Source organism: Doryrhamphus excisus, linkage group LG7, assembly GCF_037039965.1.
Source record: "Doryrhamphus excisus strain RoL-2023G ecotype Guam linkage group LG7, RoL_Dexc_Guam_v1.1, whole genome shotgun sequence".
Classification (NCBI taxonomy): Eukaryota; Metazoa; Chordata; class Actinopteri; order Syngnathiformes; family Syngnathidae; genus Doryrhamphus; species Doryrhamphus excisus.
The window spans coordinates 6,843,826-6,859,773 of NC_136363.1; the positions used below are offsets into that span (position 1 = coordinate 6,843,826).

At 39.9% G+C, this 15,948-nt stretch overlaps 1 protein-coding gene across 2 annotated transcripts in view; it reads left to right on the forward strand.

The window, feature by feature from the left end:
• Positions 1-1,032: 1,032 nt before the first annotated feature.
• vps50 (VPS50 EARP/GARPII complex subunit) overlaps positions 1,033-15,948 on the forward strand; it is a 90,040-nt gene continuing 75,124 nt past the window's right edge. For both annotated transcript variants that reach the window (XM_058047747.2, XM_058047748.2), the window contains exons 1-4: positions 1,033-1,178; positions 1,495-1,563; positions 9,684-9,806; positions 10,590-10,661. In XM_058047747.2, the coding sequence (XP_057903730.2) occupies positions 1,146-1,178; positions 1,495-1,563; positions 9,684-9,806; positions 10,590-10,661 (297 nt within the window). In that variant the 5' untranslated portion in view covers positions 1,033-1,145. The remainder of the gene's footprint in view (positions 1,179-1,494; positions 1,564-9,683; positions 9,807-10,589; positions 10,662-15,948) is intronic.

Genomic DNA, 15,948 nt, shown 5'->3' on the forward strand with positions numbered 1-15,948 from the left:
CTTAGATGCACGAGTGACTGCACCCTACACTCTTCCATAAGTGGGTCAAAAATGACCCATACTAGAATCAATGCGTTTTTATGCCAATTTTGCCATTTTGGTTAGGAATAATCACTTGTATGATATTTAGTATTATATTTAGGACCACACAAGAATGATTTCATGTCAGAAACATTTTAATTTTTTGCTGTTTTACATCTTTGAAAAAGAAAATGACCCCGTACAACAATAGAAAATGTGAGGATCCATTGTGGTTTGCATTAGGGATGTGTGTTCACAATATTATACGATGATAATACTTGTTGTATTAGCACTTTATGTGTAAAATAATCTTCCTAAAGGGTGACACTTCTGATATAGTCTGTGTGGTCTACAGTTAATTTATTCCCGACAGCCAACGTTGATAAGAATCAAAGGTTCCTATTGGATTTCATAGAAAATGCATGGGGGTCATTTTTGACCCACTTATGGAAGATTTCTTAAAATTTCTTAAAATGTATAAAAGGTAAGTTAAAAATGTGAATGGCATGATATCAAAAACATATTTTTGAGGAATAACGGGAATATGAAATCATAAATATTTTTCATTATGAAGATATTTCAAGAAAACAACCCGACCAGGTCATTTTTGACCCACTTATGGAAGGTTGGGGTAGTAACACAAAAACAAAAAATTCTTAAAATGTATAAAAGGTAAGTTAAAAATGTGAATGACATGATATCAAAAACATGTTTTTTGAGGAATACCTGGAATATGAAATGATAAAAAAATTTCATTACAAAGATATTTCAAGAAAACAACCTGACCGGGTCATTTTTGACCCACTTATGCGTCTAATGGTTAACATTGGTAATTACAAAATTGCAATTCAAACGTATGAATATATACAATACTTGCACAATATTTGTAATAAATAAATCCCAAAAGAGAATAAGTCTCAATAACGAACTGAAAAGGCTGTCACTAAAACACTACATTTCCCACAGTGCCTCGGTATAACCATAGCAGGCAAACACTTCCTGAGTCTTTAGTCACGTGACTAACTATGGCGTTCTTCCTGTGTTGATAGAGGCGCACCGTTGACATGAAAGCATAATTGGAACGTCTGTGGTTTATATGCCTTTGGAAGTATTTTAGTGCTACGATGCAGAAGATCAGATCCCTTATGGCCCGGCCGGTGAGTAACGAAAATCTTTATAAATGACTCGCTTGTTGTTTGCCTCAGACTGCTGTATAGCCTGCTAGCTTTACAGCTAAATTGCTACTTTGACAGGTGAATTGCAGCCAAAACTGCTAATTTCGCAGGAGTTCCAGCTGATTTAAAACATTACAATTAGGATCTAAACATTTCTTACGTTCATTGTGTTCGAAGTTAGCATTTATGCATCCGTAATAGGTCATACACTAACTTACACTGCAGAATAACACAGCGATCCACTTCAGACGCTCTTTTTGTGGTCAGTGTAATCTGCTAATGTTTGTTATTTTCACAGGGCCTGAAAAGCCCCCAGGAGAGCATGGCAGACCTCAGCCCCGTGGAGAACCTCCGGATCCCAAGCAAGGTAAATGTCATGGCATGCTGGTTGTGGATAAATGTCACAATTCTACCTCAGATCAAGTTATTTCAGGTAGGTTCCCCTATAATCATACATACAAGCACTTATTTATGTAGTAAATGGCTTATTCACATTTCTTTTTGTTTATATTGGGTATTATGAGTGTAAAGGTGACTATAGGGGTGTTATTTCAGGTCTAGAGGGCTCTACTAAAGTTAAAAAGACCTATTTATATTTCATATTCAGGTGTTCTCTGCTGTATGGAACTATTCCAGGAATCCTACTTCTTTAATCAATTAATCGTGATAAACAAGGGATTTGTTGGTTCAACTCAACTGAATTTAATCTAGATGATGCTACGTCAGCAGATATTGCGCGTGAATTCTGAAAACCTGACACCAAACTGGAACACTTGGAAAAGGTGAGGAAATCTACATTTAGGATGGAACATAGGAGTCATTAGGAGGCTGAAGCTGGACTGAAATGCTGTGGAAATATGCTAAAACATAGAATGAAAGTAAGAGTAAACAAACCAGGTACTTTTGGGTTGGGAGGCTCGTACTTTACCAACCAAGCCACACCATCACTATTGATTCAGTAATAGCAAATTTGAAGTGACTTTTCAACAGCAGAGGGCGCCATTTACAGTGGGGCAAAAAAGTATTTAGTCAGCCACCAATTGTGCAAGTTCTCCCACTTAAAAAGATGAGAGAGGCCTGTAATTTTCATCATAGGTACGCTTCAACTATGAGAGACAAAATGAGAAAAAAAAATCCAGATAATCACATTGTTTGATTTTTAAAGAATTTATTTGCAAATCATGGTGGAAAATAAGTATTTGGTCACCTACAAACAAGCAAGATTTGTGGCTCTCACAGACCTGTAAGTTCTTCTTTAAGAAGCTCCTCTGTCCTCCACTCGTTACCTGTATTGATGGCACCTGTTTGAACTGGTTATCAGTATAAAAGACACCTGTCCACAACCTCAGACAGTCACACTCCAAACTCCACTATGGCCAAGACCAAAGAGCTGTCAAAGGACATCAGAAACAAAATTGTAGACCTGCACCAGGCTGGGAAGACTGAATCTGCAATAGTTAAGCAGCTTGGTGTGAAGAAATCAACTGTGGGAGCAATTGTGAGAAAATGGAAGACCTACAAGACCACCGATAATCTCCCTCGATCTGGGGCTCCACGCAAGATCTCACCCCGTGGGGTCAAAATGATAACAAGAACGGTGAGCAAAAATCCCAGAACCACACGGGGGGACCTAGTGAAAGACCTGCAGAGAGCTGGGACCATATTAACGAAGGCTACCATAAGTAACACACTCCGCCGCCAGGGACTCAAATCCTGCAGTGCCAGACGTGTCCCCCTGCTGAAGCCAGTACATGTCCAAGCCCGTCTGAAGTTTGCTAGAGAGCATTTGGATGATCCAGAAGAGGATTGGGAGAATGTAATATGGTCAGATGAAACCAAAATAGAACTTTTTGGTATCAACTCAACTCGTCGTGTTTGGAGGAGAAAGAATGCTGAGTTGCATCCAAACAACACCACACCTACTGTGAAGCATGGGGGTGGAAACATCATGCTCTGGGGCTGTTTTCCTGCAAAGGGACCAGGACAACTGATCCGTGTAAATGGGAGAATGAATGGGGCCATGTATCGTGAGATTCTGAATGAAAACCTTCTTCCATCAGCAAGGGCACTGAAGATGAAACGCGGCTGGGTCTTTCAGCATGACAACGATCCCAAACACACCGCCCGGGCAACGAAGGAGTGGCTTCATAAGAAGCATTTCAAGGTCCTGGAGTGGCCTAGCCAGTCTCCAGATCTCAACCCCATAGAAAATCTTTGGAGGGAGTTGAAAATCCGTGTTGCCCAGCGACAGCCCCTAAACATCACTGCTCTAGAGGCGATCTGCATGGAGGAATGGGCCAAAATACCTACAACAGTGTGTGAAAATCTTGTGAAGAGTTACAGAAAACGTTTGATCTCTGTCATTGCCAACAAAGGGTATATCACAAAGTATTGAGATGAACTTTTGTTTTTGACCAAATACTTATTTTCCACCATGATTTGCAAATAAATTCTTTAAAAATCAAACAATATGATTATCTGGATTTTTTTTTCTCATTTTGTCTCTCATAGTTGAAGCGTACCTATGATGAAAATTACAGGCCTCTCTCATCTTTTTAAGTGGGAGAACTTGCACAATTGGTGGCTGACTAAATACTTTTTTGCCCCACTGTAAATTGGCCATTCATTTCTAATGGGAACATTTCCACAGAAAAATATGAAATGACACTAAATGTGGGAATATTTTTGAAAAACCTGAATAGGTAGAGCACCTGTCATGAATGAGCTGAACATTTCATTTATAAATTTGAAGTGACTTTTCAACAGCAGAGGGCGCCATTTAAATTGGCCATTCATTTCTAATGGGAACATTTCCACAAAAAATATGAAAATTACACTAAATGTGGGAATATTTTTGAAAAACACTGAATAGGTAGAGCACCTGTCATGAATGAGTTGAACATTTTTATGAATGAATGAGCTGAACATTTCATTTTTAAATTTGAAGTGACTTTTCAACAATAGAGGGCGCCATTTAAATTGTCCATTCATTTCTAATGGGAACATTTCCACAAAAAATATGAAATTATACTAAATGTGGGAATATTTTGAAAAAACTGAATAGGTAGAGCACCTGTCATGAGTGAGCTGAACATTTTTATGTTGGATTTGGTTGAGAAATGGAGGACTAGTTAGCGACCAAAACAATAGATGAAAATGGCAGACGACAATAACATTCAGAATTCACACAATTAAGTGGTGACTTTGAACGCAACTCCTCATTGCTCAAGTGATTCAACTATTAAAGAAGCTATTGTTAGATGATGTCATTTTCAAATGCATCCTATATTTTAGCTTTATTTATTGATGTAATTTTTATGATTAGTTTAATAATGATTAAAAGCGGTAAACATTTGATATCCTGCCTCTACCCAAAAAGAGATGGGGTAGGCTCCTGCATACCCATGATCCTAGCGAGGATAATCGGCATAGGAAATAGATGGATGGATGAATGGATGGATGGATGTTACACCCCCTCCCCCTTCAGTTTTTCCATATTTCTTTCCTTCACACGCTGCCACATGTGGCCACTGTGGGAAAACACGCTGCTCTGCACGACAGAAAATGATCATTAGGCTGGACCATATGTTTGCACACTGGGTTTTACTTTTATTTGCTCGGCACCATTCCTATGATCTGAGTCACGATGCAAATCATTTATCCTCCACCAGGAGTTGAACGCAACATCTGGCCTGTATACAGTCTGTAGTGAAGTGTAATGAAGATTGATAAATGATGCGTTGTTGACCCTCACGTAGCATACAGGGGACAAATAGGAATGTAGCTAGGGTTAGGTTATGTCTGTGAATATTTTCATTCATGTAGGTAACATAATGAATCAAAGTGAAGTAGCCTAATGCTTAAACTAGTTAAATTAAATTAGTTAAATTAGTTGTTTTCGTAGGAATTATGGCTATACATATTACTGTACGTATTGCTGTTATTATATATTGTCATATCCATACTGTTTATAATCTGTATAATCTACAATAGCCATATTATAGTCATTTATATCCCTGTACATATCCTCACTGTATTATAGTCATAGCCTGTTATAGTTTTTTTTTTACATAGATCTATCCATTTTTTTTTCTACATTTACTTACTACTAAGGTACTTATAAAATTGCACTTCTGGTTGGATGCTAACTGCATTTTGTTGCCCTGTACCAGTGACATGAGAAATAACAATAAAGTTGAATTTAATGTAATCTAATCTAACCGGTGCTGGTCGTGTGCTACCGTCTCCTACCAGCAGGGGTCGCACTTGCTTCACGCACCACGTTGAGGCGCTATTACCAGTGTAAATGATTATGAATCAATGATTCCTATTGTACTTTATTTTATTTTGAGGGCATGGATAAGTTTTAAAGTTATTAACAAGGCATAAACAAATGAGTCATTTGTAATTATGTTTTGCAAATAATCTACATTGATCTCTGCAGACTGCAACTAAACCATCTGTGTGTCTCAAATGATTTGTCATGACGCTTGTATTGTTTTTTTTTTTTTTTTTTTTCAACTCTTGGATGGCTGATTTTCTCCCAATGTTCCAAACTGTAATATTCCCTTTCTTTCATAGTGTAGCACAACTAAGATTACTAATTTCCTTAAATAAAGAGATCCAGATTTCATTAATTTGCTCAAGGACTGAGGGGGAAGGGGTGGTTTGTTTTGTTTGTTTGTTTGTCCTGACTGGTTCAAAGTGGAACCAGATCAAAGCTTTGCCGCTGATGTTTGCCGTCACACGTGTGGAACCTAGCGAGATAGGGGTGGGGGGGTGGTTCAACCCAAAAATATCCCGTCAGCTTGAGATGTGCAAAGTCGTGCAGGTATAAGACCGTAAGGGGAGGGGACTTTCACAGAAGAGACACATCCTTTCTCTTTTGTTTTGCTCATCCGTCTGTCTTTTATTCCCTCTGCTGGAACTTTCACCGGCAATGAGTCATCCAACCCCCACACACACCTCTTCTCCCACCGCCCTCTCTTTCACTTTCCCTCTCATTTGAGCTGATTTCCCACCCACCTTTCTTATGGCGGGCCGTGATCTTCTCAGCCTTTAGCTCTCGTTTTCAATCTCACACGCTCACCCACACATTTCCCTGGAGGGGGGCTCCTGCTCACTTCTTCAGCCGATTCAAATTGCACACTTAGAGACACACACACACACACGCACACACACACACGCGCCAGAGTGCTTCATTGACACTTTTCAAGTCATTTTGTTGATTATTCTTCATGTTGTCAAGATAGATTATTGCTTACGTTTGTGGATACGTACATCAAGCTTACTCGGCAATATTGTCTCATATCATCTCATATAAAGGGTCACCCACAGACTTGGATGCGCCCACATGGGTCGCAAACTTGGCCGCTTCTCTGCAGACGAATAACACCTGGGAAAATATTTGGTACTTGATGGCAAGGTTTTGCTTCATCGGTGTTTCCTATGCTTCCGATTGAATTTACCTCATAATTCTCAAGCCTTGTTTTGTCTTCATTCGATTTGAATGTGCCTATGCATTGATCCTACACATGAAAAAAAGCCACACTCAGCATTACCTTCCATGAGAACGTGACATGTATTATTTATATGTGCACTCAAATATAGTATACAGATTATGTGTGTTTTTATTTTTGCAATCCATGCTCACCTTCTTCATTCACTTTTAGCAAGTTGATATTTTTTCGTCTTTTCATATCAGTTGTTTGATGCATTGCCACAGCCAACAATATAGAGTACATAGAGCAGGGGTCTCAAACACGCGGCCCGCAGGCCAAATGTGGCCCGCAGGACACTAGTTTGAGGTCCCCGCCTTGATATGAAAGTTTAATGTTAGTGCGGCCCGCGCAAGTTTGATATGGGCCACTGGAGCTAGGGTCTGGGCAAGGCTGGGCTGCATCAGGTTAAAAAAAACCAACAACAAAACGCATTTATTAAAAACAGAAAAATATACAAACTTTTTCAGTGCTTTGGTTTCGATTTTCTACAATAAAAGCTCTGATAAAACATTCCACTGTTCTCAAATAGCTTAATTTTTTTTCTGCACAAAATAAGATGAAAAATAAATAAACAAATCAAGAATAAAGAAAATTAATCAATCAGTAATAAATAAATAAAATAATAATAATAGCAATAATAAAACAGAAAATAATAAAAACTTAAGAAACCACATATAGTTGGTGGGTAGACAAATTATTTTTTTCAGATTAAAATGAACAAAGCATTATTAGAGCCCTGTAGACATGACAAAACACGACTTTTGTCACATTTATACTTTTTTATTTACAACATATTGCGCAACTGCAGGGTCTTGAGACAAAGTGCTAACTCGCAAACTAGAGAGCTAGCGACCTAAACGGTAGCCTTCAAATTATTTCCTTTAAACTTAAATAGCCAAAAACTTACCACTTCCACACGGTCGTAATCATTTTTTCTGGGTACATGATACCATACAGCATCCATATCAAACTTGCACGGGCCGCACTAACATTAAACTTTAATATCAAGGCGGGGGGCTCAAACTAGTGTCCTGCGGGCCACATTTGGCCCACGGGCCACGTGTTTGAGACCCCTGGTGTAAAGTCATAAAGGAAAATACATTACTCAATCAATACCTTGGGTTCTTTCTCGGGCCGTGTGACATGTGACACCCCTCTGCAAGGTTTTATTGAAGTGAGTTTTATATTTTGGCTTTATTTTGATATCCTGTTTTTATGTACACCCACACAAAGATCCATATGGAGCAGTGGGTGGGGTTTCAATCAAGCTCTTTAGTTGTACTGTAAGCAATAAATGCAAACACAAGCATTTATTCACACTTTGTTATTGACCTGCGACCATATTGCTCCTCATTAACTTCGTTAGAAGGATGGGAGTTGGGAGATTTTGCAGCAATAAGCCTCGGCGGATGCATAGCATGTTAATCGATAACACACTTAAGGGTTCTCACAGATGCCACGAATGGAGGGAATCTCCTTTGGTATTTTTTTTCTCAGTCATTCCTTTTCTCCCTTTGTTCCTCCCAACCTCTACTGATATCCCCTGTGACAGCAGCGCAGTGAAATAAGCTGCAATCTTCTCCCAAACCACACTGCTTTTCTCACTCAACATGTCTTCTTTTCCTCTCCTTGCCCCCTTGTTCACTGTCTCATTTTTATTCCGCCCCCCTTCTCACTTTGCCTTTGACCTCTGCCTAGTATGTGTTGAAAATGTTCAAGTCTTACTCTTGGTATCTTTTATGCATTTTTTTTCTCTTTCTTGATTTTCACCTCCCCCTTTGTAAAGTTTGTTGGAAATAAACACATGTCCGTCGGTAGGCCTGTACCACACAGGCTGGATGACAAGAGGGTTCACGCTGCACCTTCCTGTCCAGTATGTGGAGGTGGGGCTACCAGTCAGTGCTAGCAGTTAGCAAGTTAGCAAGCAAACGCTAATATGAATGATGGCACCAAAGCGATAGTGTGGCTGTGCAGCCGAGTCTTCATCCCGACATTCAACTTGTACCGGGGCGTTTGATCAGCGGAGAAAATACGAAACAGCACAAAATAGTGCGCGCTCACAGGCGGTGTTGCTCGTTACGTAGCAATGTAGTTGAAAAGCTGACATTTTGGCAAATGTTTCACAGACAGTACAAATAGCCTGGAAGACCAATTTAAAGCAATTTTAAGAAAGTCTTAAAAATATTCATTCATTCATTCATTCATTTTCTACCGCTTTTTCCTCATGAAGGTTGCGGGGGGTGCTGGAGCCTATCCCAGCTGTCTTGGGGCAAGAGGCGGGGTACACCCTGGATTGGTTGCCAGCCAATCACAGGGCACATACAGACAAACAACCATTCACACTCACATTCATGCCTATGGAGAATTTGGAGTCGCTAATTAATTAACCTAGCATGTTTTTGGAATGTGGGAGGAAACCGGAGTACCCGGAGAAAACCCACGCATGCACGGGGAGAACATGCAAACTCCACACAGAGATGGCCAAGGGTGGAATTGAACCCTGGTCTCCTAGCTGTGAGGTCTGTGCGCTAGCCACTCGACCGCTGTGCGCAAAATATTCATTCATTTTCTACCGCTTTTTCCTCACGAGGGTCGCGGGGGTGCTGGAGCCTATCCCAGCTGTCTTCAGGCAAGAGGCAGGGTACGCCCTGGACTGGTGGCCAGCCAATCACAGGGCACATATAGACAAACAACCATTCACACTCACATTCATACCTATGGACAATTTGGAGTCGCCAATTAACCTAGCATGTTTTTGGAATGTGGGAGGAAACCGGAATACCCGGCGAAAACCCATGCATGCACGGGGAGAACATGAAAACTCCACACAGAGATGGCCGAGGGTGGAATTGAACACTGGTCTCCTAGCTGTGAGGTCTGCGCGCTAGAAACTCGACCGCTGTGCCGCCCTTAAAAATATTATTAATATATAATTAGTAGGACAATAATCAAGCAGCAAAATTTGTTTCCTGTCTCTGTGTTTCAGGAGGAATTGCGGGAGCTCAGGGAGCAGCCCGTCGACCCTCAAGCCGAGCAGGAGATCATTGACAGCATCGAGGAAGTCTACTTCTCGAACGACTCTTTTGATATGGTGCAGCACGAACTGGAGGTCAAATAAAACAGTTTCTATTTTGCGCGCTGGAATTATTGAATGAATGACAAGTCACTACCCTGTAAAATTGATGACAAGAGACCGCCTCACAGGGTCCTCCCCTCCCTTGATACACGAGTAATTCCATCAAGCCCACCTCGTGCGATATTTGCAATCTGAACTCATGATAGTTTCCTGCGCTTTGGAGCTCATCTTCCTGGTTTCTCACCTGAGCAGTTGCCACTTCCTCTTCTCCAAAGCTGCGTTCCATTGACATCCAGACTGATGGATTGCGTCCACTGAACAGAAGGAGGGTGTGAAATCTCATTAGATTTATCTTGGTCTCACCACACCACCTGAAATGAGACTCTCAATCAAGGGGAAAGTAATTACCTATCATCCTCTGGCGCATGGAATTGTAATATCTTCTTTACCCAGCTGACTTTGTTTGCTGTTTACTAAATAACGCCTTCTACTTCCCTATATGTGATCTTATTAAGTGTACTTGCTGAGAAAATTATTTACCTTTTATTGAATGGAATAAGAGACCAACTTAAACTCATTGGAAGTTCTTCACTGGGTATCTTTTACAGTTTAAACACGTATCTGTAAATACCTCCTACTCTCCGGAATGCCAAAACGTCATGCTTCGACCTCGTTAGAACTTTGGCGATGTGTTTTGAAGCGTTGGCATGCATATATGGATATGGATGTGGTTCTGCTAAATTCTCAGCGACATCATCTTCCACAGTGGATGCATTATAAATAAAGTTTTTTTTTCTTGTTTATGTGTGCGTTTAGAAGCTCCCAGCTGAGCTGAACCTGTTGGAGTTGGAAGAGTACAGAGACAGACTGAAGAGACAACAGGCAGCAGTAAGTGACATGCATGCACATAACAAAGTGGAGGGATATGAACGCTGGGGCAGAGGTGGGCGGCTCCACCAAATCGTATCAGTTAGGACTGAAACTATTGATTATTTTCTTAGAGCCACAAAATTGAAGGTAATGCGACATGTATAGTATTTTGTAAACGTATAGTCACATGCCTTCCTGTTTTTCCTGGTGGCATGACAAGCGACACGGCTAGCCGCCATGTTTTTTTTTTTTTTATCAGTTGTGAGATTATTCCATTTTCTGCTGTTGTACTCCTTTCCATGTTTCGGTATTTTTTGCTCTCTTCTATCTATAGCAGGGGTCTCAAACTCAATTTACTTGGGGGCCATTGGAGCTAGGGTCTGGGTGAGACTGGGCCACATCAGGTTTAAAAAAAAAAAAAAACGCATTTATCAAAAACCGAAAAATATGCAAACTTTTTCAGTGCTTTGGTTCCGATTTTCTACAATAAAAGCTCTGATAAAACATTCCACTGTTCTCAAATATCTTAATTTTTATTTTTCTGCACAAAATAAGATGAAAAATAAACAAATCAAGAATAAAGAAAATCAATCAACCAGTAATGAATACATATAATAATAATAATAATAAAACAGCAAATAATAAAAACTTAAGAAACAACATATAGTTGGTGGGTAGACAAATTATTTTTTTCAGATTAAAATGAACAAAGCATTATTAGAGCCCTGTAGACATGACAAAACATGACTATAGTCACATTTATACTCTTTTTATTTACAACATATTGCGCAGCTGCAGGGTCTTGAGACACATGCTAACTCGCAAACTAGAGCGCTAGCGACCTAAACGGTAGCCTTCAAGTTATTTCCTTTAAACTTAAATAGCCAAAAACTTACCACTTCCACACGGATAGGGAGGATAACTATTAACAGTTATTTAACCTTTAACATGAACATTAATCATACATAATAATTTTTTCTGGGTACATGATACCATACAGCATACTTTCATATCAAGGCGGGGGCCTCAAACTAGTGTCCGCAGGCCACGTGTTTGAGACCACTGATCCATAGCTTGTTCACTCTAATTTCCATTGTTGATAGAATTCATTCAGCGGGCCTTCTCCAGCGATATTGGATCATTCATTCATTCATTTTCTACCGCTTTTTCCTCACAAGGGTCGCGGGGGTGCTGGAGCCTATCCCAGCTGTCTTTGGGCGAGAGGTGGGGACTGGTCGCCAGCCAATTACAGGGCACATATAGACAAACAACCATTCACACTCACATTCATACCTATGGACAATTTGGAGTCACCAATTAACCTAGCATGTTTTTGGAATGTGGGAGAAAGTCGGAGTACCCGGAGAAAACCCATGCATGCACGGGGGAGAACATGCAAACTCCACACAGAGATAGCCGAGGGTGGAATTGAACCCTGCTCTTCTCGCTGTGAGGTCTGCGCGCTAACCACTCGACCACCGTGCTGCCCGATTTTTGGATCAACATTTGCAATAAAAGTGTTTAATGATTATTTTCAGTTCCATTGACACTCTCCCTTTGGCTTTACTCTTCTTCTTTAGCAAAAAAAGGAAGCAATCAAGCTAATTAGTTCACCAGTGTGATGGTTTCTCACCGGAAATCATTGCCCCGAGTGCTTGGGTGGCGAATTGCACGGCACACACCGTCGTGCATATTACCGTTACAGAAGCCTAAACCAGCTGAAGCAACATTACAAGGATGAAAATCACATGTAGCTCCGGAGCTGCAGGTTGCAGACCCCTGGTTTAGACCCAATATGTTTGGTCAACTGGGGTAGACTCTAGCTCACTCATGACTCTAAACTGGTTAGTAGTTAAAAATCAATTATCTTTCTTGGGAATAAATGCTGCAAAACACCGTGGACTGTTATATAGTTATTTATTGATTCTTCAGTATTTTTACAGTCTTGATTCCACTGCGATGTGTTGTCAGTGAAGCATGCCTTGCAGCTTATCGGCATCATGTCTGCCATGTTTGTAAACCGCGTTGCTCCAATGGTCTGCATAAGTATTCACTCACAGGTAATCTGAATCTCGGATATAGTCCAGTTCAGATACATGCAAGGACATTTAGAGGTGTTCCTGTACTTTGGTGATGTCGCTTTGCAGAATATCGGATGAAAAGTCATACTCGGTAATGAATTTTTCAGGGTTACTTTGTGGTATCATTCATAAATGATATTGCAGTGCCCTACAACTAACTTCTTAGCACTACAGACCTGTTCACATGACAATCATAATCTTATAAATCACATTTTTTCTCCTTTTAATAGTGTATTTACACTACATGTTCTAGCATTGCAGTATTACTTCAATTTTTTTCATTTTGCAGGACAAACGGAACTTTTATTGGATAGTGCACCTGCATTTGTGAGCCTGTATTACAGTGATTTACCATCTGAATCGCTACCATCTTGCTACTATGTTTTTTTTTCGAGCTCACCTCATCTATCGCCACAAGGACTTGTGCCTCTCTTTTGAACCCCTATTCCCCCGCCGGCGATGACACACGCCAGTTGCTAAACAGTTGGTAAATGAGCCCTGTGGCATTGACCTATGTGTTTGTAAACCCATGCAGCACATCCAGTAGCTTTTCCTTCTTAATATGTCACACTTAGCTTCCAGGCACCTCAGGGGAATAGCCATAGCAACTGTTCCAGTGACCAGTCAGGCCAAAAACTTAAAACATGTTGCTCAGTATCTCTGACAACAGTCAGCCAGTTCAGTGCCTTGCGGCAAAAAAGGGTATAAATGAATTGATTTCCATTTACTGTATTTATTACCCATTAATCATTTTATACACTGTTGCTCTTATTGGCTGTGTCTTATAATGCAGGGGTCTTAAACTCAATTTACCTGGGGGCCACTGGAGCTAGGGTTTGGGCAAAAAAAAAAAAACCTTATACATTTATTAAAAACATGAAAAACATATGAAAAATATACAAACTTTTTCAGTGCTTTGGTTCCGATTTTCTACAATAAAAGCTCTGATAAAACATTCCACTGTTCTCAAATATCTTAATTTTTATTTTTCTGCACAAAATAGGATGAAAAATAAATAAACAAATCAAGAATAAAGAAAATCAATCAATCAGTAATAAATAAATACAACAATTATAATAAAATGGCAAATAATAAAAACTTAAGAAACCACATATAGTTGGTGGGTGGACAAATTATTTTTTTCAGATTAAAATTAACAAAGCATTATTAGAGCCCTGTAGACATGACAAAACACGACTATAGTCACATTTATACTTTTTTAGCTTTAGCTTGCGACCTAAACGGTAGCCTTCAAGTTATTTCCTTTAAACTTAAATAGCCATAAACTTACCACTTCCACACAGATAGGGAGGATAACTATTAACAGTTATTTAACCTTTAACATGAACATTAATCAAACGTAATAATTTTTTCTGGGTACATGATACCATACAGTATCCATATCAAACTTGCGCGGGCCGCACTAACATTAAACTTTCATATCAAGACGGGGGCCTCAAACTAGTGTCCTGCGGGCCACGTGTTTGAGACCCCTGTTCTAATGGGTATCCACAGAAGTTGCTTTGTTTTGGTTCTGCAGGACTCTTAAGATTAACTAAAAAAATCGAATGACTGGACTGCATTCCTGCATCTGGTCATTCTGTATTTTTTGTAGCACAAAGCATCAAGAGACAAATAAGGAAGCTCCTCATGGGAGTCATAAGCGCGTGAGTATCATAATGAATTACTTTGGATTTTAAATATCATAATGAATTACTTTGGATTTTAAATTGAATGCTCACGCCATGTGGCATGAAAACACCCCAATAATAGTGGACTTAGATGTTGATGGTTCGAAGAACTTTTTTAGTTCATGCATCATAAATGAGATGTAAATGTACATTTACTAATAGAACACAACCCTTAGGGATTGGATGTTATCAGCATGCAAATCATTCAGCCAGATAAGAGATATCATTATTGTACGGTGATGTCATTCACTTGAATGCTTGAATATGCCCTACGCAGCATCTTCTTCCACTGCTGATCTCCTGCCAAGAAAGAAAAGACTATCTTTGCCGGTGGGTGGTTTATGTGTACATTTACAGTGTACACATCCCTGGTCTCTGCTCAAACACATCATTACTTCCGAGGTGTGTGAAATAAAGCTTATCCCTGTGAAGAAGCAATGATAGTGCATTAATGTTCTCGCCACAGAGGTGTCCTGCGACTGGCTTTTCCTCCTGTTAGAACTCCAAAGGGTTCGTATGAGAGATGCAATTATTTCAGCTTTGTAATGAGATGAGAGACAGATGCATTACCTTACCCTATCATTTACCTGAATGCACTTTGCCTCGGTCGAATGGACATTTTTGTGTCATCGTGTGGAATAGAACAAGTGCCTTGTCTCTCTTGCCTGAGCTTAATTGGCATCTCTGACTCAATCCCGGGCAGAGGTTCATCTCATAGCTAATTGCCTTTGCGCACGGTGAGACATCAACTCTTGCAAAAAAAAACAAAAACGGGTGTAATGCAAAGATGCACGTCTGAAAGCAACATCCCCCGCCCCACAGAAACGCATTAGGTGAGCTTGTACCGGCGTCGACCTCGCTAATAACATAGTTGAAAAAAAAAAAAAAAAAGCTCATGTTCTCCTCGTGTAGAGGCACTGCAAAATTAGTGATGCCTTGGTAACCTTCGCTTAAAACCTCATCTGGTTGTTGGAATTCTCCTTGGGAAGGGATTTAAAAGTCATGTGTGTGTGTGTATGGGGCTGCGAGGGGCAGTCAAGTGTCTCAAAACCGAATTCAGGATTCACAGGAGCGTGTAACTTATTATACGAAATTGTGAACCAGTGAATCAGTAAATTATACCACTAGTTGAAAAGCGATACAGCTAATACACTCACTGGCCACACCATTAGGTATATCTTAGCAACATAATGCAATACTATTGCTACCGTGTTACTACTAGGGATGGGTGTCATGAAATTGGTAATGGTTTTATTTCATTTGAACATGCATCAGATTACAATTGAATGCATCGCATAATCAGTTCACAGAAATTGGTACTTTTTAAACAATTTCAGTGCTTAGATCGGGGTGGGCAAACTTTTTGACTCGCGGGCCGCATTGATATGACAAAATTTACGGGGGGGGGGGGGGGCAGACTATATATTTTACACGTAACAGTCCACCTGGTATTATTGTATCTGTAAAATTGTCATGCAATCTGCTATTATTATTTATTATTTTATATTTATATTTAAATATTTTAAAAATAAT